This window comes from Phasianus colchicus, chromosome 1 (assembly GCF_987193195.1).
Source record: "Phasianus colchicus chromosome 1, bPhaCol1.hap1.1, whole genome shotgun sequence".
NCBI classification, from domain to species: Eukaryota; Metazoa; Chordata; class Aves; order Galliformes; family Phasianidae; genus Phasianus; species Phasianus colchicus.
In genome coordinates, this window is record NC_143436.1 from 72,892,147 (window position 1) to 72,916,688 (window position 24,542).

Genomic DNA, 24,542 nt, shown 5'->3' on the forward strand with positions numbered 1-24,542 from the left:
CTTTCAGGTCCCTTGACCTTACTTTGCCTTATGCCAAAAGAGGCTTTCAGAAGGATTTAGATGATTTTCTTTCTTTTCTCAAAAACTCCTTCTGCTGCGTTGCCTCAATGTACTGCAGGTGTTCTGGAGCTGCCTCCTGTTCCAGTGCAGCCTGGATCAGCCCATGACAAATGGTAGGACTGTGTTTCCACCTCTGGGGTAGTTGATTCCAGGTGTACTGGATGCCCCTCCAACTAAAACAAACTGGCCTGCACTCTGCTGCCAGAGGGATTGAGAAAAATACATTAGTGATGCCAGTTGTGGCATACCACTTGGCTGCCTTTGACTCCAGTTCATATTGGAGTTCTGGTATGACTGGCACTAAGCAGTGCTTAGTAGTGGTGTGACTTCATTCAGGTCACAATAATGCACTCCACTGGACTTTCACACTGGCCAAATGTGACTACTGAAGAGTGAGAAAGTTTTGCTGATTACTCCTTGGTTCTCCAGTTGGCAAATCAACTGACAAATTGGAATTAGGGAACCCCAGTTGTGTGACATTGCTGCCAGTGCACCATTGTAATAGCAATCAGCACTGGCTGTTCTACCCTGAGCAACTCCACAACAGAAGGGCCCCCTGCGAGACAAGGCAGGATAGATAGCTGCTTAATGTCTTCCACTGCCAAGGCAGCTAGCTATATTGATACCAAACAAAGTATCCTTGAAGTATTCTCTCCTGAGATAATCTATACCAAGGATGCATGGAGTCTCTTGGCCAGTTGCAATGGGGTGCTTTAGCCACACATTTCTGGTTAGTCTCACTTTAGCCTCCAATACAATTAACTTTTGGGAACCACCTGTCACTTCAGAAATACAAGTGAGTTTTGCCCCTTCATAACTGGCATTAGAGTACACTGTACACTAGTGTCCACTAGAGCTTCATATTTCTGTGATTCTGATGCGTCAAGCCATCTAATTCACGTAGTCTACTAAATCCAATTGTCTCTTTTCTCCACCCAGCTGGAGGCAGGGCCCCTCTAGCTCTGGTTATTATATCCATTACTCATCTCTCATGTATGAGAACCAGAAGGCTCTCTGTCAACCTCAGAAATAAGATCAGACCATCTTCTCTGTCTGGAAAACAGCCTGCTTGAAACTGGAGCCACTGTTTTCCTGGAAGAAACCACTCTCGTGATTATCTTCCCTTACAACTCACATATCCATGCCTGTAGAATCAAGGTTGGTTTTCCATTCCACTTCCTCATATCCTCTCCATGATCACGCACGTTAAACTACAGGATGATAAGTGATGTGTATCCACAACATCCTCTCTCCTGAGCAGAGGAATGCTTACTTCTAATGGATGAAATACTGGTTTGTACAGGTGGAAGAACAGTTGAACTAGTTTATTTTTCTTTGATCTGTTGAACCAGTTTCTCCATAGCTGAGACACAGACCCATAGGGAGGAAGATAGATTATCTTCATATTGTTGAATATGCCTCTTCATCCACCATTGGTCTTTCATTATCTTTCCAGCTCATTCTTTCCAGGGTGCTAGCACGTGATTATAGTGCATTCCCATAGAACTTTTTACCACTTAGATTGCATACATGTTATCCAGGTCTTGAGAGTTGGCATTATTATCCAAGTTAATTACATATATCAGATATACCACAGCTAGTTCACTCAAGTACTGGATACCTTTTTTCCATGATGGTCCATTTGCCTGGGTTAAATATCAGATCCTTCTTGAAGGGAAATCTTTCCCTCATGTCTGATAAGAAGTGGGCTCTATATAGGGTGAAAGACTGTGTCCCTTTTCCAATTGCTTTGTCAATGCCACTTTCCCTAGAAAGAGTTCTCTATTACTTGGCTTCAGTGCCTACTATGCCCAGGATACTGGCCCCACCATTCCAGCACCAAAGCAGACAGATGGAAATGTGCTCACCTGGCCAAAGGCCATAATCTTTTCAAAATCTCACAGCTCAGTGAATGTCAGGAGTTGGATGGTTTCTTTCTCTTCCTCTTGCTTTTGTGATGGCCCTGCTCCATCTTCATCTTCTTCTCCCGACTTATGAACTTCTCTTTTTGCTATATGTTCTGACCTCTGACCTTCTTGGTCAACTGATACTGGCACTGGTTGGTTCTCTGGTTCTCCTGCTGTGAGGGCTGCAGGACTGTACATCTGGGTGTGGTGTACCTACTTTGGGAGGAACTTTTTCTGTGTCTTGGAACAGCCACAGGACCCACAGCAGGAGCAACTGCAGAACTCATCACAAGGGCTGGAGTGTTAGGAGGGTCTGTCACAATGCTTGGTGTAACTGGAGGACCTGTTGCAGGAACTGGAGCTGCTACAGCATCTATCACAGGAATTGGATATTCTGTTACATTTTTATCAGATCCAGAAGTATTCTCTTCCCCTTGAGAATACTGAACAGTGCAGAAAAGAGCTCAGTAGTCCAGATCCAGCACACTGCAGTGATTTGTGCCTCTTCAGGATTGCCAAGGCAACTGCACACCTTTTCCAAATATTCTACTAGTTTGTCAGGATTCAGTTGTTCAGAGGTGAAGTTCCAAACAACTGAGGGTGCCCACTACTTCAGGTACCTGCTCAAACAATCCCACACTCCCTACAACTCAGAATTATCCCACCTCAGGGCAGATTATCTGAGTGACATTCTTAAACTCTCTAGAGCTAATGTAACTAGCTCTTGAGCTCTAGTGAAAGAAGGAAAAGTGAAAAAGAGGCTGATGAACTGCTGGAAAGTGTCCTCCTCTATCTCCTTCATAGCCAGACTCCCCGAAAGACAAAGAGAAGAGTGTAATTATTAATAGAATCAACAATATGCCATCCAGAGCCTAACAATGACTGCAATGCTGAACACACACAAAACAGTAATTTCTCAGCTGGCAATTTTATCATAAGATAAGCCAGGGCCACACAAAAGCAAAAAAAAAAAATTAATCTTAATCCAACCCTCAGAGATGACAAACAATGCATCAGGGAAAATAAACAGCAAACAAGGTGCTACACAATATAGTTCCACAAGAAGACTCTCAAAGAGCACTATAAATAGGGAAACAATTAACATAGTGACTAGCAATTATCAAACTACCACAAAACCCTGTATTAACATGCTCCAGGGTCAGATCTGCTGTTATCTCAACACTCTGTGCCCCATGTTGGGTGCCAAAATGACTGTTGTGTGTAATTAGCCAGGTGGCTCAGTACCACACAGTCATTTGCTCACTCCTCTCCTTCCCAGTGGAACTGGGAAGAGAATCAAGGAGAAAAAAAAGAGTACAACTTGTGGGTTGAGAGAAAACTTATTTAGTAAGACAAGTAAGATATATATAACATGTGCTGCACGAACAATTACCCATCAGCCAGCTAGCCCCTCAAGCAGTGGAAGAGAGAGTGATGAACTCCCACCCCTTTCAAAACTCTTTCCACATAATGTCTTATGCTATGGAATATCCTTTTGGCCAGTTTAAGTCAACCATCCTAATTCTGTTCCCTTCCAGCTCACTTGGCCTTTGCTGAGAACGGCCTCGGCTCTGCACAACACTGCTTAGCAGCAGCTATAAATATCAGTGTATTATCAACATTTTTTTTCTTCTTGAGAAGAAACAAAGCACCATACCAGACACTCTGAAGAAAACCTGTCTCAGCTGAAACTAAAACACAGTTATACCACATATAAATATTAACAACAATGAGAAAAAAAGCTTTCTCCTACAAACGTTTTCCCATGCATCCTTAAACTCATGGGTGGCTTTTTTTGGTTGCTTTTCATTTGTTTTTGAATTTTGGCATCTCCTGTAAATAAAGTGAAACAGGCAATAAAAATTTCCTCTTCAAAAACATCAGAAATCACTATGCACTGTACAGCTATAACTTGCTAGTTGTGATTTGCTCCAAATTACACAGTTTTGCCATGGCAAAAGAAAGGAAACAGCGTTTCTTGATTCCACTCTGTGAGATGAACAAATATGGTAAAGAATAGGGTTTCTTTTCCAATAAAGCTCAAAGTCTAGGTGCACTGAGGGTAGATTATTTCCTATACACAGAAAAAAAAGCTTGCAGAGTACAAATGCTGAGATTAAATACTGTAATTCAGCAGTGATTTCCAACAGTACTCACACTGAGACAGAAATTCATGTCCAGCACCTATAGGCTTTGCAATCTTCTGATCTGTGATGCTCCCCATCACTGATACAGATTCTTTCAGCCCCGCTATCTTGCATGAAGCCAGGCCCCTGCCAGGAGCATCATTAAAGCCCCGGCCAACAGCTGTTTCACTCATTGAGCAGGGATACCATAAACAGCACTTAGCTGATTTTAAGGCAGTTAATTGGGACACCTTGCAGGGCAGGCAATCATTTACCTTCACGAACATTATTCTGTGGGAAGAACAGCTGCCTAATTGGCACAGCCAATTATTTGGTTAAGCCCTTCACAGTGGATGCTTCAACTTTCCAATTATGCTCGTTTATGTCCCTGAGAACCTCTAAACTCCACAAGGAGCCAAAGAGCCACCCAGCCTCAGAGCCAGGATAGGTTTCAAGGGCACAGCATCCCCTGGAGCTCATCAGCTCTGCAGTACTCCCTGCAGAACTTGGCATTCGACTCATTCTGCTCCACACTAGCAGGACTGCCACTCTTCTGATGAGGGAAAGTGAAATTAAATAAGAAACACAAATAGTTCATGAAAAAGGTGTATCACGTATATGCATTTGGGTGCCTAAATTAGTTATTGACTTTAGAAGAAATGTCTGTAGTCCTTCAGGACTTCAAGAAAAAAAAGCCCAAACAAGCAATCATTCCATGTGTCCTCAATAGAAACTTGCTGAGGAAGATTTATGGAGGAATGGAACAACAATCCAGAAGGACTTAAAGTATCATACTAAGCAGAAAATGAGTTTTCAAATGGACCCTAAGTATTACCAGAATGTTCTAGCATGAAGTTTCTCAACTGATTGAAAAATTCAAGAAATACTTTCAGTCCTTCAAAAGAAACAAAAAATGTACATAGTCAACCAAATACAGAAATAATTATTCATGAGACAGGAAGAAATATTCCTTCAGGATACAAGCAAGATAAACACAAGAGAGATGTTCTTAGCTAGTTGAGAACTGCAGTTTTTCATAATAGTTTGTCTCTATGAATAAGTACAGGCATTAACTGAACATGATTTTCAGAGCTGCTCTACAGTAATATCTTACATTATCTCTCTGTACTCAAGGCCAATTTCTGTGCAAGTTAACTTACCCTACACAGGTTTTCAACTGCCTCCCAACTTCCACTACTCTTGAATGTGCTTAGAGCAGCTATACAGGGAATAGGCATGAGCTATTAACATCCTACTACGCTGAATTTCTTTCCCTTAAATTTTCTGGCTTAGGAGCCCACAAGCTCCTATCAAAACTGCAGTTTCTCATTTTGGCTACAGAGAGCTGGCTCATTTACTGGACAAAACAAAAACATGTTTCACTGAAAATCAAGTCTTTCATATTTCATTCTTCTCAAATACATCAGTGTATCTACCAGGTTATTGGAAAACCCAGAAACGCTCAAAATGCTGCAGCTTTTTAATTCCCTGCCCAATCTGTCCCCTAATTCTCATCTCCATCCCCTGCATGCTGGTAAAGCCTGGAGGCCTGGCATACTTCCACCTCTGCTCCTCCATTTCACAGCCCAGACTATTAGTGCTCAGATCACCAAAACTACAGAGGAGTCTGTTCAGTGACTTTAGCACAATGACCAGAAGCAGAGATGTCTCACTCTGCTATGTCTGCCAACAAAGCAGTGACCTCTTGAAGCATCAGAAATCAATGATGAACTACTGCAGCCTTCACAACTGATCTCCCAGGAATACTAAAAGACTAAACAAACAAATGGGGAAAACACTGTGCTACATTCCATGTCTGTGTACATCAACCATATAATAGAAAGAAGTCTACTGGAACACCTATTTTGTGAGACATGCAAATACTGCTCCTGGTATACTCTACACTGGTTCCTCAAAAGAACTGGCCTACCCTGGTGACAGTAATTCTGCACAAATGACCACATTTATCCTAACACCTCAGGCAGTACACTTGTCAGGCAAAGACCTACCTATAATCAGTATGGCAATATGAGGACTTCCTCATAAGAGCTGGCTTTAGTTTCCTATATACATCTCATCTGGTAGGAGAAAGAAATTTTTGTTTGACCTTTCCTTTTCTTTATTTTTTAAAATAAGGGATAAAAGCAAACATTTTCATTTTGGAAAGAAGAAATCTTTCAATGAAGCTGTCAGAAGCTGATGCTTTGATTCTAACTCATTATCAACAATACATTATAAAATTAGAATGAGATTTTGGAGATTGTTTTGTCAAGTCCTAAAAAGAATATACTGCAAGATATTTATAAGAAATCAAAATGGAAGCACAAACTGACATAATATTCTTATTTTCTATGCAGGAATAAGGACTTAATATGCAAAAGTATCTCTTAGCCAAAATGCTGGCTGTTTTCAGGTTTCTAGTTTGAGAAATATTCTGGGCAATCTGACAAGAAAAGCACAGAGGGGAGATTGTTTTTCATTTTCATCCAGACATTTCTGAGAGTCTGTAGGAAGTAACATTTGACTGAACTGTCAAACGTGCTTATACTCTGTAGAATTGCATGCATGAGATTGTCCTTTTGGACACATCTTAAGGAAACAAGAAAAAGAAGTTCATCAGAAAACAAGAAGCTGTTTTTGCTGAATGCACAGAAAGGCAGAATTTCAGTTGTTTGAGCAGTGGAAAGGTCTTTCCCTTCATGAACTTGTAAATTAACCTTTTCTATCTCCAGACACAAAAGGTCTAACAGCGTGCCTTCTACACTTATGGAACAGAAGCCATTTTCTCATTTATTACAGAGCAAGCAGGAATTAAAACTGTCAGAACTCAGCAGCATTAAAAAAAAATAAATAAACAAAAACTGCCCCAGCTTTAGCCAAATAAATATAGAAAGAAACAATTTCTTCTCTCTGTTATCTATTTAACACCACCACTAGACCCTAGCTGACTGCAAAATGGAAGTGAAAAGCAGATGTGGGCTGGAATGCCTCAGTCAGCCCTTTGTGCAGGAATTGGCCCAAACATCATACACCAGACTCTGCAAAGTTCAGCCAGATTTTCTGTTGCAGGTAAGCCAACAGAAAATTGAAACGTAACCTAATGTAATAGGAGATGGACAAATTGACAAAAGGAAAACACTTGCCTTCCAACATATCTTGCTTCTTCAAATTTTCAAGAAAATATCAGAGGAAAGCAAACAAGCTGGCAGTCCTGACAGAATTTCAACACACACACAAAACAACCACAGTCTCTAGAGAAGCTAGCAAAGAAGCAGGGGCAGGACCTCACACCGCCTCTGGGCAGCTCTGGAAACTGAGTCTTACAGATATTTGTTCCATTCAGTCTTCAGAGCTAGCTGAGCATTGCCCAAGAGGAGACTGTGAACATAGAACACCTGGTTTTAAGCAGCTCTTCAAGATCCCATTAAAAGATACAGATCCCCATTCCTGTGAATTGAACAAAACTCTGAAAGCAAGTATAAAAGAATATTTAGCTATAATGAAATGATAAGTGGTAGAGAGCAGCAAGAAACTGCTAGAATTATTCCTCACAGTCATTCCAAGAGAAACTTTAAGTACTTTGCACAATGAAAAATAATTTGTTTCTTTACAATGTTTTGTATTAAACAATATTTGCACCATAGAATATTTAGAATTCACTAATTTCAAAGAGCCTTGAGCTGAAACTGAAGATGTGCAAATCAGCTGCTATTGTTAATTTTTCAGTCTCTGCTTTGACAAGTACAAGAATCTTTGCAGTTAAGTCAAACTTGCTACTTATATTTCAATATAAAAAAAAAAGGATAATTTTCCTCACCTCTTTACACATCTTTAATATAGGAAGCAGAGAAAGGTTTTTGGTGCAAGTTGTTCAGATGGAGCAGTGGTTTTTCCGTATGTATGTATCTTAAATTGAAGCACTAGGATCACATCTAATATGCCACAGCAGGAAGTCATAAACTTTACCCATATTGCCTGGTACACAAGAGCGAGAGGGAGAACCCTGACATTTTGCATCCTCTGCTGTTTCCTTCCAGCAAAAAGTCATACCACTGTACATCACTATGCAGTAGCATTATTTCCTACCTAGAAGGACTTAGGGGTTCTAGTAGATGAAAAACTCAACATAAGCCAGCAGTGTGCCCTTGCAGCCCAGAAGGACAATGGTATCCTGAGCTACATCAGAAGAGTGGTGGCCAGCAGGGAGAGGGAGATGATTGTCCCTCTCTACTCTGCCTTTGTGAGACCCCACCTGGAGTACTGCATCCAGGTCTGGGTTGCTCAGAACAAGGAGGATGTGGAGCTGTTGGAGTGGGTCCAAAGGAGAGTAGCAAGGATGGTAAGAGGGCTGGAGCACCTCTACTATGAAGACAGGCTGAGGGAGCTGTGCTTGTTCAGCCTGGAGAAGAGAAGGCTCTGAGAAGAACTCATTATGGCCTTCTAATATTTAAGGGGATCTTATAAGCAGGAGGGAAAACGTTTTTACACTGACAGACAGTGATAGGACAAGAAGGAATTGTTTTAAACTAAAAGAAGGGAGATTTAGCTAAGATCTCAGGAGAAAGTGTCACAGAGAGGGTGGTGAGGTGCTGGAGCAGGCTGCCCAGAGAGAATGTGAATGCTGCATCTTTGGAGGTGTTCAAGATGGAGTCCAGGGCAACCTGTTCTAGTGCTTGAGCTAGTGTTTGGCTACCCTTCCCTTCCCATGGTAAGGTGATTAGAACTGGATGATCCTTGTGGTCCCTTCCAACCCAAGCCACTCCATGATTTAATGCATTAACATTAACAAATCAAGATGCTTGGGACTTTTGATATCACACTTCTAGCAGGCTGCTGATTCTCTTCCCATAGTTTCCAACTTATTGCTTGGTAAGGAAATTGGGTTTACTCATATGTAACCATCATTCCCTAGGTCTTTTTTTTTTTTTTTTTAATGAATTGGGAATGACATTTAGGGGCTCAATAGATTTTCAGTACAGTGCCTGTCCTTGCGATTTGTTTGTTGATAAGGAAACCAACTTGATGCCCTCTGTTAGCAATATGCAGGCAAACCACTCATTTCAGCTTTTCTGAAATGCCCATGTTTGCCTTGAATGTTGTTTTTTCCTTTTGTACTTTGATCATCCACAAGACTCACTGAATCACTTACTCTGCTGTAAGAAAGCAACATGAAGCAATTAGTCTTTTCATACTACAAAATTACCAAAAATAAGGTCTTATTTTTAACCCATCAAAAGCTGCAAGATGCTTATGAACAAATAAACAAAAAAAAAAAAAAAAAAAAGGAAAGAGATCATCCTATGGAAGATAAAAAGAATAGAAACAAAAGGAATCAGTGTAATTAATGCATAATGAGACAGGACACATTACACTAGAGATATACATTGAGCCCTAATTCTGGAGATCAAGACTAGGTGAGCTTTGCAGTTGTTGAGGAGGAATGTTTCCAGTGAACGTTTAGAAAGCCATACTACACGTGATCAGAATATAGGCTAAAGGCTTTACACTCCGATGAAATAAACAGCCCTTTATTTACATATTGAAAAAAAAAAAACAAACTGTTAAGCAACTAAGCTGACCTGCTGGAGAGCACCTCTGCTAAGAAAGACCTGGGAGTCCTGGCAGACAACAGGTTGACCATGAGCCAGCAGTGTGCCCTCATGGCCAAAAATGCCATCAGTATCCTAGAGTGCATTAAAAAGAACACGGCCAACAGGTCAAGCGAGGTTCTTTTGCCCCTCTATTCTGCCCTGGCGAGATGAGAGCTGTGCTCAGTTCTGGGCTTTTCTGCTCAAGAAAGATAGGGAATTACTGGAGAGAGTCCAACAGAGGCCTACAAGGATGAATAGGGAACATGTCCCTCATGAAGAAAGACTGAGAGACCTGGGACTGTTCAGCCTGGAAAAGAGAAGGCTAAGAGGGGATTATATCAACTCTTATAAATATCTGGAGGGAGGGTGTCAAGTAGATGGAGCCAGGCTCTCTTCAGTGATGCCTGGCAACAGGACAAAGAGCACAAACTGAAGCGCAGGAAGTTTCATATGAACATGATAAAAAAAAATTCTACACTTTGAGGGTGACAGAGCCCTGGAACAGGCTGCCTAGAGAAGCTGGGAAGTATCCTTCTCCGGAGATATTCAAAACTCATCTGGGCACTTTTTCCTGTGCAGCCTACTCCAGGGAATCTGCTTTAGCAAGAGGAGTAGATGATCTCCAGAGGTCCTTGCCACCCCTATGTTTCTGTGAAAATATTACTGGAATTTTATTTTCTGCTATTTATTGGAGTGGTTTTATAGAAATGCATCATATGAATGCTTCAGATTTTTTTTTTTTGTAAAGCAATAAAATCATTCTTCACATTTAACTTGCAAAAACAGATGTCATGGTAAATACAACACTAACTACGTACAAAGGAAATTATATGCTAATATATGTAAAACAAGCAAAGAAAAACCTCAAAAACAGATAGACATATTTTCTATATTTAAATATATTGTGAACTTAGAGTCGAGTTTTTTAGAAACTCACAGTTACATATAAAATCCTTCTAGTATATAGTTATGAAATATTGGAAAGTTTGGAGTCTTTCTTATCCAACTAAAATATGCACCCCAGTTTTCTGATGTATGAATACAAAATGGCATCTTTAAACATGTGATTTAATCTAATGTAATATTTGCTGCACTTCTTTTGATAAATTCTATGGAAATAGGGCATAGAGAGAAAGAGCTGGGAACGTAATAGTTGAGCATAGCTAAAGCCAGCATACATGGGTGTGGAAGGCGTCCTGAATCAGCGGGAATTCTGCTGACAGGAATCCAGGAACACAAAAGCAGCTCAAGCAGTACCCCTCTTTGAACAGGCTGCAAAAGGGGAGGAGGAAAGTTTTAGAGGAAATACTTCCCTATATCACTCCTTTCTGACCCTATATTTTAAGGCTTCTAAAAGCTAAGGGAAAAAAAAAAAAAGCAAAGAAAGAAAGAAAAAGGAAGAATAATAAAGTCCACCAAGATGCAACCTGTTTGAAAAAATAAAATTAAAAAGCACCTCATAAATCTTTATTTGCAGTATTTTTGTGGGTACTCAGCACAGTAATGGGAAATTCATTTTACAAAGCATCATATGTACTCATCATAATTTGTTCTTCGGAACAGCACATTGGTGACAATACATTATCAGCAGGGAGGGGAAATGGTCACTCTTCCACACTAACGGCATCTAAACCAGAACAACACATGAAGAAACTCTTCTGCATATAGATATATTTATCAGTATTGCAGACAGATTTTTTTAGTTTTGATTTTGTTCCGGGGACCGACTTACTGTTTCATTCAACAAAAATCAAATACACTTAGCTAAGTTGAGAATAAACATTTCAAGGAATAATTTAAAATGTGTGAACAGAGAAAACTGAGACATTCAGGTCTGGAATGCTTTAAAAGCTGCGATGTACAATGCCACAAAAGAGCAAGTGATGCATGTGCTGATACACAGCTGGGAACTGCACCGCTCCTGCATCTTGAAGCTGCTCACAGCTTTCATCTTGTAAACTTTCTGGCACTGTGATGCTCTCTTACCTATAAGTCTCATTTTATTTTGTTACAGCAGGTCCTCTGTGCCACTATCCAAGTGCCTTTTGAGCTCACCCTACCAATACACGGGAAAGATAACTGAATTTGTAAGCAGAAACCTAAAACTAGGTAAGTGGGATGCATGCTCTGCTCTGAATTATAAAATATGCCACTCAAACTCTGATAGAAATTTCAAATATAAGCCCAGTATGCAGTATGCAGATGTTAACAGCCGGGAATGCAGATATGAAGGAATTTTTATCTGAATCAAGTCAAGAACGATGAGCATGAATCCATAGATTTGGTAGCAAATTGAAAAAGGTAAAGTATCCTTGGGTAAAGTATCCTTGGCATAGCCCCCAGCACAACTACACTTCAGGAACAAGGTACAGCTAAGCAGAAGCAACGCCAACTTTAATTACTGATTTAGAATTACTAATCAAATTCACACACATAAAAAAAGCATTTAAAATTATTCCCTAATATGTAAACTCAGGTCAGAATGTGGTCTTTCCACTAGATAAGATCTACTGTTCTCTAGTGCATGACTGAATTTCCAGAGGTGGGAATGCAATGCACAAGAGATGCTGGTATTTTCGACTGCCACACTGCTCTGTTCTTTCTGACTACTGATGTGCATCCTAGGGGCTTTAGATTTGTTTCTGCTGTAGGAATTCATCTAGTGGGCAGATCATAAAGATACCTTTTTCTGTCAAATTTCTTGTGCTCTATTAGAGTTCTCTTATTGATCACACTGAAACTCTGTATCTCTGTTACACGTAAAAGCAGATGCTTTAGTTCTTTCTATAACACTACTCATCTTGACTATTATTTAACTGTAACTTCTGTTTACATTTTCCCAAATTGACTGAACACTGCATCTGCTCTCCATCACATTGAAACCAAGTTCTCTAAGCAATTTGAATCCTGAAGCAGGATAGTGCAGCCATCTTTTTTTTTTTTTTCTTCTTTTTTTGCAAAAGACAAAGCATTTCTTCTCCAAAACTCTTCTATGAGTCACAATTACAATCTTAAGGGCGAAAAAGATTAGGGCAGAAAGATAGCTTCATTAATAATGGCAGCACTGAACACAATTACTGACAGCTTGAGACTTGTGTCCAAGCCATGTATAATTTACAGGTTTCAATTTATGTGTTTTCTGTCCCAAGGCAAAGTGCAATTAATTCATTCATCTAGATTCCGGGCTTTCCTTTAAGTTAGATTTTCCATGGAAATGCAGTGACATGCTTGTACAGCACAAACCCTCAAAGTTTTGCACAAACCAGTGCTTATGAGAATGAACTCAAAATCTGAGAAAGTAAAATTCCAGCTCACGTATGTATATACATATATATTCTTTTTCCCAAGAGTTGAGTTTATCAGGGATGCACTCAAACCTCAAATGCAATATAATGTTTGGAAACTATCTGAATATAATCACCTACAAAAAAATTTTTTTTTCCTCAATATTTAAATTACTCCTTTCATACCAGGTCCCATTTAGCCTGTCCATTCCATGGTCTGCTTCAGATAACAATGCTTTCTTTTGTTGTAAGTCATGAACAGTAATCCCTTCATGCTTGTTATCCAGTTTTACCAAAGGCTTTTATCTGCTTTATTGACAATTACTGTTTAACCACTTTCCTCTGAACTGAATTTAATTGTAAATGTTATGTAAACTGTAAAAGTTATGTAAATGACCAAAAAAAAAGTTTGGGATTAATATTGTGGACAAAAATACATTTGGAAATGAACGATATGAAGAAATTAAAGCATAGAGCTATACTAATAATACACAGAAGTCATGGCAATGGTAAGACTTCCCCCCAAGTGTGTAAGAAATACAGATAGTGAATTTATTCAGAGAAGCTTTAACTCTTCCTAACCTTGCTCTTGTTTTTTTTTTTTTGTCAACTGCCCTGGGAAGCTGTCAGAATAGCTTGGTTTTGCACACTGATACACATGGTAAGGGAAGACTGTGATTCAATGGCATGTGACATTGACAGTTTGATAGAATCAGGCCAGTTGCACAAAAGGAACAGCTTCACCAGAAGGATGCATTCTGTTACTAGAGTAGAGAATCAAGTGCATTATTTACCTTAACTTGTCTAATTAACAATCCAAGAAAACAGGCACTGCAGCTTTTTCACAGCGTACAGAAAGAAAATTCACTTAGCCAGGGCTAGCCTCAGATGCTGAAGCTTTTGTGAGCAACTCCCTACATCAGTAATACCATCATTCCCTACTCAAAGCTCATGAGTCAGAAGAAAGGGGGCTCTTGAGATATTTTTTTCTACTTCCAGTTGTTTAATATCTTCGGTATCAACTAAAGTGGTGACGTAACCATGTGAGAAAGGGCTTTTACAAGCAAGAATTCCTACTGTAATTAAGTCACTGTAACAGTAATTTTCAAGGATAGGAGCTTAAGCTACATGTCACAAATACTGTGTACTATTCTCTATACTCAGGAAAGCAAAGAAGCTGAAGTTCCAAGTAACACAAAAGAGCTGGACGTACTGATGGCTGTACTACTGCGTTAAGACTCAGTACAGAAATTTCTGAACAGAGCCCTCCTGTGCTCCCCTGCATCAGGCTGCAATGTCTAAAAGAAGATTTTCTGAATTTGGTTTGGAAATTAATGCTATAAGACCTCCTATTAAAAGGGGAAAAAGAACATTATGCTTCACTTTGCTCCAGAGATAAAATAATTATTTTAATGGAGGTGAAATACAAAGACTCTTGCCTTCATCAGAGTTTTATTAGGAACAGTGCTTTAATGACTATAAGAGTCTAAAATATATGCAAGTCAGCCTTGTGTTACTGACTCAAGGTCAATGTCTATTAGGAAGTCTCCAATGCTGGAGTTACTATGAAGCTCTAGTTTCTTAAATAGGACAGTGAGACAACTTTTTCTTAGCCTTTTACACCACATTAACAAACTATCCAATAAACTCACACTTACAGTGCAAGATTTATTTAGGGGCTTCTTTGTTTTTAAACTCAGTTGTTAAATTGCAGTCATTTTTCAAAAGAAGAATGCATACTTTTGCCTCCTTTCCTTTTATTGTTGATAAAAGCAATAACACTCACCAGGGTTGGCACTAGAATGCATTATTATTAAACAATCCATGTCCTCAGGGGGGAGTGGCATTAATCAAATCAGCTTTAGAACCCAATTCAGCAGGGTGAGCCAGCCAGCTCAGTTCCTTGAGTGAGGAGGAAAAAAGCAACCTTTCTGCAGTGCCTGCACAGAGCTGAGCTGGCTAACTTAACTCAGCAGGTTGGGCACCCAAGGCAGCCATGTAAATATCACCCCTCAAAGATCTTTTTCTGGCTAACTTTCAAACAGAAAGGCACAAATTCACTCTTTCTCCTTTGTGGCCTGAGATAACAGTGAAAGAAATGAGCTTGCTCAGTTTGGCAAGGACTCATCTCTTAACAAGAGAGGTTACTATGTGTTTTTTTTTATTATTCTTTACAGAAGTAAAGAATCACCAGTGCAAACTGATGTCAGTGAAGTAGTTAGAGCTGGCAATGAGTGAAGGTATCAACTCCTGCTATTTTAGCATCTCCCTGTCTGCAGATAGCTCCTACAGAAATATGAAACTGCTTTCAAAGCAGAAAACTGTTTATTTCAGACTAAGGAACAAGGAAGCTTTCTTGAGGTCATTTCAGTAAAGTTTACACAAACTGACTATCTGTTACGTGAAAAATTGTATCAGAGATTTAAGAGCTGCTTTTCCTGTCACAATGCCCTGAGATGAACCAGCACCTACCAGGATCATTTCCATTTGCCTTATTTCTAGGAAAAGACACAGCCACTCTAAAGTTCAGCAATGGGCAAAGCCTCTGGAAAAACAAACAAACAAACCACTAACTATCAAGTTTTTCTGCCAACCCTGGAATTAACAATATTTTGTCTTCTAATCATAAGCATGACATGACTGGACTCCTTGAAGTCTGACTAAAACAGAGGCACTAAGGCATGCAGAGTGAGTCTGTCACGAGTGGATATTGTTAGAGAACAGGAATCTACCTTATTGCTACTGAGATCATAGAATCATAAAGTGGCTTAGGTTGGGAGGGATCTTAAAGCCCATCAAGTTCCAACTCCCCGTTTTGAGCACAGTTGCCACCCACTAGACCAGGTTGCCCAGGGCCCTATCCAGTCTGACCCACTGGGAGGAGAAGCTGGGGGTCTTGACTGAAATCAAGCAACAAATTGCAAACATCAGATTAGGACATATTTTTGCATTCCCACAGTATTTACACAAACATGCTGGATACATTAGCTACAAATGCTGTTGGTACTTTTTACTGGACTACTGTCAGTTCCCAGGTCCTTCAAACGTCCGTTTGCAGTCACTGCTAGAATAACGTAACCCAAACTCATATGCTCAGTGAAAAAAACTCTTACAGAGCGCTGAACGTTGCCATCCTCAGCTATGCAAAGCCCAGACATACAAACCTGTAAACTCAGAGGAGCTAATTAAGAGCACAGCTTAATTCTACAGCAATCATTTTCCCTAACATCCATACAGGTGGCCCAATGTCCAGAGTGGAAATTGCTACCCACCACTAGTCACCTACACCTGCAACACATTTTCAACTTATAATCACATCAGCAGGGTTCTCAAGAGGCATAGAACATCTAGGACATAAAATATGTGTAAGGTGAGACAGTTAACAGAACTCTTGCTAAAGCTGCTTATATGAAGAAATATTAGCTCTTGTACTACCACTGAAGGGAATGGCTCATTGTTCCTTTGGTTAAATCCCACACGGGAAACATTAGCCTGAGCCAGGATTGGGTATTTTTTATGGTTTTTTTTTTTTTTTTTTTTAGTATTTTAACTGTACATATTTAAGCCAAACTTATCAGAGAAAGCAAGTACTAGTTTGCAGTCTCATCTGTCGCTAATTGCAGTCTCACCAAAACAGCACCTACATTGCACACCATTAAGCAGGTCAAACATTTGGTTAACAGTTGTCCTTATGAAATTGGAGTGGTGGAAATAGAATTCTGAAAGAATCATCTGATGTAGTTGCCAAGCCATTCCCAACATTTGAGAAGTCACAGCAGTCAGGTGAAGTCTCTGGTGATTGAAAAAAAAATGCAACACCACAGTCGTTTGTTTAGAAGAATAGAAAGGATGATTTAGAGAACTACTCATCTATCAGCCCCACCTTTGTGCCAGTGAAGGCACATCCTACTGGAAGCTGTGCTAAGGCACCTGGAAAGCAGGGAAGTGATCCAACATGATCAACAAGGCTTCACTAAGGGCAAGTCCTGCCAGACCAACCTACTGACCTTCTATGATGGTGTAACTGTGCCAGTAGGCAAGGGAAGAGCCACTGATGTCATCTGCTTGATTTCAATAAAGCCTTTGACACAGGCCATTGTAAAATAATTCTCTCTCAATTGAAATATATGCATCTGATGAGTAGACTGATTGATGGGGGACTAGCTGCAAGATTGTACACAGAGAGCACAGAGAGCAGTGGTCAATGGCTCAGTGTGTCTAGATGGTGATCAATGATGAGTGGCAACCCTCAGGCATCAATACTGTGGCCAGTTTTCTTTAATATCTTCACTGATGACATTGACAGCGGGGTCAAATGCACCCTCAGCATGTTTGTAAATGACACCAAGCTGCATAGTAAGATTTATATGTCCAAGGGATGGGATGCCATTCAGAGAACCTAAATAGACTCACGCAAAGGACTTAAGTAAATCTTATGAGGTTAAACAAACCCAAGTGCAAGATCTTGCACCTGGGTCAAGGCAACCTCTGCTATCAATACAAGCTGGGGGATGAAGGGATTGAGTACAGTTAAAAAGGACTTGGAGGTACAAGTGGAGGAGAAGCTGGACTTGAGCCAGTAACATGTCCTCTCAGTCCAGAAAAACCAATTGTATTCTAGACTGCATCAAAAGAAATGTGGTCGAAGAAGATGATACTGCCCCTCTACTCTGCGCTGGTGAGACCTCACCTGGAGTACTACATCTAGATGTGAAGTGCTCAGTTCAGTAAGACATGGACCTGTCGGAGTGTGTCCAAAGGAGAGGCACAAAAATGAGCCACTGTACTCTTTCGCACAGTCTGTTGTGATAGGACAAGAGTTGGTTTCAAACTAAAATAGGAGAGGTTTAGATATCAGAAAAAGAGTTCTGTTTTTTTTGTTTGTATTTTGTTTTTTGTTTGGGTAGTAAAGCACTGGAACAGGTTGCCCACAGAGACGGTGAATGCTCCATCCATTCCTGAAGACATTCCAGGTCAGGTTAGACAAGGCTCTGAGTAACCTGATCTAGCTGTGGATGTTCTTTCTTACTGGTGGGGAGCTGGAGTAGATGACCTTCAAAGGTCCCTGCCAACACACACAATTCTGTTCTTATGAAGAGACCCATACATAAATTACTTATTTTGGCAATATTTGTTCTCTGTTGTCCCGATCTCACCTTTAGAAGGAAAAAGTGCATCCTATGCTGGAAGACAACCAAGCAAGAAGTGGTAGCAGGAATCTATTAAGAAACTGTGTTTATTTCCTCCTTTGCATCTGCTTATATATTTAAGATAATGTGACTATCACAAAGTTAGTTAGTTTTCAGACAACATTTGAACAAATTAGAAGACGAATCAGAAGGTTGCTAGTTGCAATTTAGTGGCGTTGCTTTTGACAAGTAATAAGGAAATATCTTTGTATTGCACAGTGATGACTAGACTTACTACCATGAAAATCAGACCTTTAGTGGTAATGACACTGACCTTCCCAACTGCCTTAAAATTTTCAAAAACTTGAGAGAAAACACCAGTGAGAAGACATTACAAAACACATTGACAGCTTAGTCAAAGTGAAGAGATCCCATCTCTCTTCAGCTGCTGTTTGTCTCCTAAAGCATGTATATACAACAGCTGCTCCAAAAATAATGCCTCCCACTTTATTATGTTGGCCAAAGTCAGAGGCAGGTGCTGGTAGTATGGCAGTAGATGTTGAACTCTACCACCAATGTTCTGTTACATCTTGTTGCCACGTGACAGAAGGCAGCAGAGGGGCTGTCTGACAAAATGGCATCTGACATGGAAGTGTGTATGAAGCAAAGGTGTGTCACTGAATTCCTCCATGAGGAAAAAAATGGCTCCCATTGTTACTGATCAACACTTGCTGGACATTTACAGAGAGCAAACAGTAGGTGTTAGCATGGTGAGGCAGATTCGATGATCTCTGGAGGTCCCTTCCAACCCCTTCAATTCTGTGATTCTGTGTTAGCAGGAAGAGGCAGTTGCCTCCACTGGTGCAGATTTTTTTTAAATTTTAATTTTAGTTTTTTAAATCAAGCACAGCATGGAGGCTCTTGCTCATCACTGGTGGAAATGCATAGCTAGTGGTGGCAACTGTGTTGAAACTATTGTTTTGTAGCTGAGAGTTTCTCTATCAAATAGAGTTAATGTGCTTTTTGTATCTTTTATAGCTTCCATGGAAATACATGAAAGGCATTACTTTCTGAGGGACTTGTGTACATATATATACCCATTATCCATTCCTTTCTCCTATTTTTGTCCTCCCCTTATCTTCTCAAATCTGCAAAATGGTTATTAAAATTCTGGTGACCCAGGGAAATATTACTCCTATCTTGTCTGTAGGCAATGCCTAGCATACAGCATACAATAGCATCTGTGTGAAGAATTGCTGACGAAGAATGAGAACCAAGCATTTTGAATGGGCAATACTGTTTCTTTTCCGCAGAAAGTATTTAGCTTTAACCCAAGCCTTGCTGCAATCTACGAAAGAAGCACAAAGCTTACAAGATATCACTGAAGTACAGCAACACCTGAAAGGGAAAGATATACCTGGAACAAAGCAAAATAGAGGTCACGATGCTACCACAGCTAAAAATCCTCATTTCACTAGCTTCCAAATAGCTAGAGTGATAATGACTGCAAGAGTTGGAAACTCAAGGCTCCAATGATGTGAACCAGGATAAGGACTTAATGAAAAGTTGCCAAAACCAGCATTGCCAAAGCACAGTTCAATTCTGATGAATCAGCATTTTCCAATAACAACAAATGGCCAATAAATTCCATACCAACTTTAACAAACAGAAAGTCATTTAATAAAAGCTTCAGCTCTTTATTCACATCATGTTCTCAGACTAGGAAGATAGACCAGCATTTCTGTTTCTTCATAAACAGTTCAGTAGCATTCGAGCATCATGTTTTTATATTTGGGGGTGCAGCAATAGAAAGACATGTTTGTTTCACAAACATTTTAAATCTGTCTCAATCCCCACAAAGTGTTTCCAAAGGTGTTTATACTCATTACAGGTCTTGTAACCCATTTTTGCTTTTTCACTTCTCAATTAATCCAAATTGTTTGATAAGCAACACTGTTGTAATGAACATGAAACAGCACAGTGCTGCTTCATTTGTTCTAACACAATCACAGGAAGCTAGCAGGCATAGCAATGGCCTCAGCCACTTAATTTCTGTGCCTGCTTCAGCAGGCATCTGCAAGAGTGGTAGAGGAGGAAAGGAAGCAAAGAGAACAGTGCTGTGCTCGCAAATCACCTAAATGACTGCAAACGTTTGGGAGAATAAATTGGTTTTTATCAGGATACAAGACTGAGGAAGGAACTCACAGCAGGAATAACTATTTTCTCACAAAAAAAAAAAAAAATCAAGGAAGAATCAGAAACGGAACCTTCATCACCCATCTCTTATACAAAAAGTTATTCTACATGCTGATCTTATTCATGTAAAAAAATAATAATCTGTTAATGCTTTAAGAATGAGACTGTAAGTCTGGATTCCTGTTACTTTATATCATGATCTGATTTGCTTCTAAGCACAGGAGTCATGCTTACATTACACAAAGGGTAACACAAAGTAATCTTTCCTTTCTTTCTGAGATCTCTGCAAGTGGTTTGACAACTTCGAACTTCAAATTAAATACCATCCGATCCTCAGCTAAAGTATCCAAGTTCCAGGCTTCCCCACTCTGTTTCCATTACTCCCAAGGCTACATTTAGACCTTTATTATGTTGAAAACCTCATAGCTCCTGCTCTTACAGATGACAAACCATCGCCTGAGTGATGACCCACTTTAGGCTCTGTGATTTTTATAATATCATCTCTATGTTTAAACACAGAATAAATATTTTCCTTACAAACAGAGCCATACATACTTAACAACAACCACATTTCTGCTCTACAACTTCACTTTGTTTAGAACAAATGTCTCTTTCCCACCACACAGATCTTACATGTCCTGATTCAGAATATACTCACAGTTAAGGAACATAACCCTATATTAGAGCTTGCAGCACTGCTGACCCCAGGTGTTCTAGCACTATTCACTCAGTTACAGTGCCTGGAGAATTTTCTCAGCACTATAAGGGGACAAAACCAAAATATCATCTGCTTGACTGAAACTGTTTTTGCCTTCTCCAACAAAAGGCTAAGAATCTCAGAACATACAGGACCTGGACGAAGGGAGTCCCATTTGGTCATGAAGTCACTACCTCCAAATCACCTTGACTTCAACCTGAGACAATGGGCAGCAGCACTTTGAAAAGACATCCAGAAGCTTACATGGAGCAGATTTGACCATCTCTTTTCTGAGTTATTCAATCAGTTCCATGCAGCTGGAAAGAATCAGTCAAGCACTTCTGTGCAGCATGCTGTTGTACATATTATTCCCACGATCACAACAGAAACCACAGGCTGAAGTATTTTACTGGAGTGCTTTTAAGGAAAAAGAATTCCTACAATATAAAATGTCCAAGTCTGTATTTATGAACAAGTATTCCAGTACAGTACTTTTAGCCTAGTCACAGCCACCTTGAAAATTTCTGCAGATTTGGGAAGGCAACTTTATAACTGAATACATACACTGGTACCACTAAGACACCAGTCCTGCTGAACAGTTTTTCTTCTAACACTGACAACAGTTGGACTGTGGGATCACTCAGCTTTATTTCTGCTGACACATTTTGCCCACTTTTGTGGTTCTGAAGAAACATGAAGACAAACAAAAAACAGTTTCTCTAAACAAACGCACCCAATGTGCTCTGACACATGTCAAGTCTGACACAGACACTACAATGCAGATTAAAAGCTGAGTAAGCAAAGGAACACTGGAAAAGGTGATGGGTGAAAGAAAAAAAAAATGCTTCATTTTATGACGTGTGAAGTCAACTCTAGTTTTGATAAGAGAAATAGTAGTAACTCATCTTGGGACCCAAAAAGTTATAGATAGAAAAACAGATATTTTGTGTTCATGTTTTTCTGGAAAATGCTTTCTAAGTCGCATTTTCCTCAATAGAGGCCTTTTTTAAAACTTAAATTAGACCCTCCTTTATCCTTTCACTCTTTCATACTTTTCCACTTCAACAGTTAATATAAATAGCACTAGACACAGACATTCAGTCAAACTTGTGAAGGAGAGTTCAAGACTAACATAAAACAAAATTCTGAGGTAGAGAGAACAAAAAAAAAAAAAAAAAAGGAAAAAAACAACCACCAGAACACTTCTATTGTTAAACTTGTTGCCCTTGTTCCACATCAGAATGCTACCCACACCCACTACTGTCTCTGAATTCACCAGCTGATCACAAAAAATTTGGTGATTTTTAATAAGAAATTCAAGCACCTTCAATGATGAAGGGGCATAAAAAAAAAAAAGTCATGGATGAATAACATATGGAAGCTCTGAAACAAAATTGGGCATGGCCATTCTTGTCATCATTTTCTGTTGCTTAAATACTGAATAAGATGTTATAATCAAATCAACTATATAACAGGGCATGTGAATTGCATAACACAGACTATGAGCGTCTAACTGGAGATTGCACCAGGCCAGAAATTACTGCTTTATTAACTCACATGATTTCTTGTCACTGCTTAGAAACACAGCCACCTTAAAACAGTTTTGTCTTCGGTTGTGCAAACAGGGTAACTCTAGGTGAAAAAAAAAAAAAGGACTTAAGGTCAAAAGACTTGTTGTGTACATAGCTTGTCTGCAATTCTTTTTGTTGGCTCCCTGGAAATAGTGATCTTTCACATCACTTTGTGATTTTTGGAAACATCATTTATTTAAATATTTATTTTTAAAGACCGACAACTTTATAGTCAGCCACATAACAGAACAACAAACTATCAAGACTGATGAGCAGCTCTCAACAGCATTGAAAAAATAGATGCCAGAATGCACTGACATCACAATTCCAGAGGGACAGCCTGAAATGGAGAAACAAGTCATGTAGCTGCTTCAAAGTCAGTCATAAAAACGCTAGCCATTCCCATAGATTTTTCTTATTGTTTCTAAAAGAGAAGCCAGAACTCTTCCATCAGAAAAACATTAGTCAAGCAAACACTGAACACATGGTTGACAAGCTGTCTCTTACATCTTTCTGTAAACTTTACCACAGTCTCATCAGAGGAAACTTATCTAGAAGCAATAGAAAAAATAGAAAATGAGGAAAAATGGTAAGTCTTATGGTTCACTAGAACACAGTTGCAAAAAACGCACGTGCAAGAGATAAGAGTTCACATTTTTTTTCTACCAATAAAAATTACTAAGCATATAGTTACTCTGGTATTTATTCTTACCACCTAGCTTGTGCACTTTCCAAATTCTCACCAAAACTATACTTTATTAGCCAGACTTGGTTTGTAGTTAAATAGGGGAGAGCAGTTACACCTTTCACCATTTTAAATGATTTTTGGATCTTTTCTTATTTAACAGAAAAACACATCGATTTTGTCATAGATTCTTTACCATCTCAAGGGAAAACATTTGAAGTTAACATTCAGCAGCTAATGGAAAGAAGTTTCACATAGCATCTAGGTACTGCAATAAGGAAATAATCGTTTAAGTCTCAACAATGGAATGCCACTAGATCTCTTTGTGGAAAAATACCAAGACAGCACTCTCAGAGCTGTTGTGACAAAATATCTATTAATTCTGTGATTTTATCTATCCTACCCTCATAGTCTACCATACCAAGTAAGTCTGATATGCTAGGCAGTTTACAACACAGTTTCTATTATCTGTCTTTAAGATGCTTTATGAATTGGAACTTCATCAAGAAGAAAAACACAGACATGCAAAAAAAAAGAAACCAACCAGCCACAACAACCAAAACCAAACAGCTTCGCTTTAAAAGCCACCACCCCACAGTATATGTTTAACATACACGTTCCCTCAAAAAGCTCAGTGTAAAGCATACTGTGAAAACTGAATGGTTCAGTCCAGGATGTGGATAGATTATGTGGTGGGAAGAAATGTGGCAGAGTGAGAGAGAAAAAAAAGATACAATTAGATAACCTTGAGAAATGTACGTATTTAAAATCCTCATCTTCTTCAAGATGAAAATATTTGCAGTATCTACCCTTTCTACAAGGATTTTTTGGAGTACAACTATTTTTGTAATACCGACTTTTCAAATATATAGATTTAAAAAAAATGGTTTTGTAGTCTCTTCAAAAATTTACTTCATATCTGTCTCCGACGTTTCTTTCATTTGCACAAAATAATTTACTTTTCTCACTTGAGCAGGCAATTGTGAATTCAACTTTGAAAATTAACAATCAAAGTCTTATGCCAAATCATTCATAAGAAGGAACCTAAAATGAGATTTCTTAATCTGCAATACGACAGGCAGAACTCAAACCAAGGTTTAAATATCAAGTAACTACCATAGTTGACTCAATTCTAGAAACCTTGTCTTTAAGCTTATTTAATATTTCAGGGTCACCTTCTTTCTCATCCAGTTTTAAATACTTCTGGTATTTAAAGGACTTCTGGTGGCCTGCTGAAGGGCTGTCAGACAGCTGGGGAGAGAACTGGAAACAAAACAGAACTTCTGGGCTGAGATA

General features: G+C 39.3%; 1 protein-coding gene across 5 annotated transcripts in view; it reads right to left on the reverse strand.

The window, feature by feature from the left end:
• The window catches only part of LRP6 (LDL receptor related protein 6), a 132,461-nt gene that overhangs the window by 81,685 nt on the left and 26,234 nt on the right, over nucleotides 1-24,542 (reverse strand). The window contains exon 2 of one of the 5 annotated variants that reach the window (XM_090147712.1): nucleotides 22,548-22,622. The exons of 3 other annotated variants lie outside the window; for them this stretch is intronic. In XM_090147712.1, the coding sequence (XP_090003838.1) occupies nucleotides 22,548-22,549 (2 nt within the window). In that variant the 5' untranslated portion in view covers nucleotides 22,550-22,622. Of the gene's footprint in view, nucleotides 1-4,124; nucleotides 4,835-22,547; nucleotides 22,623-24,542 lie in introns of those variants that run through there. One more of the 5 variants, XM_090147715.1, reaches the window with a different exon arrangement.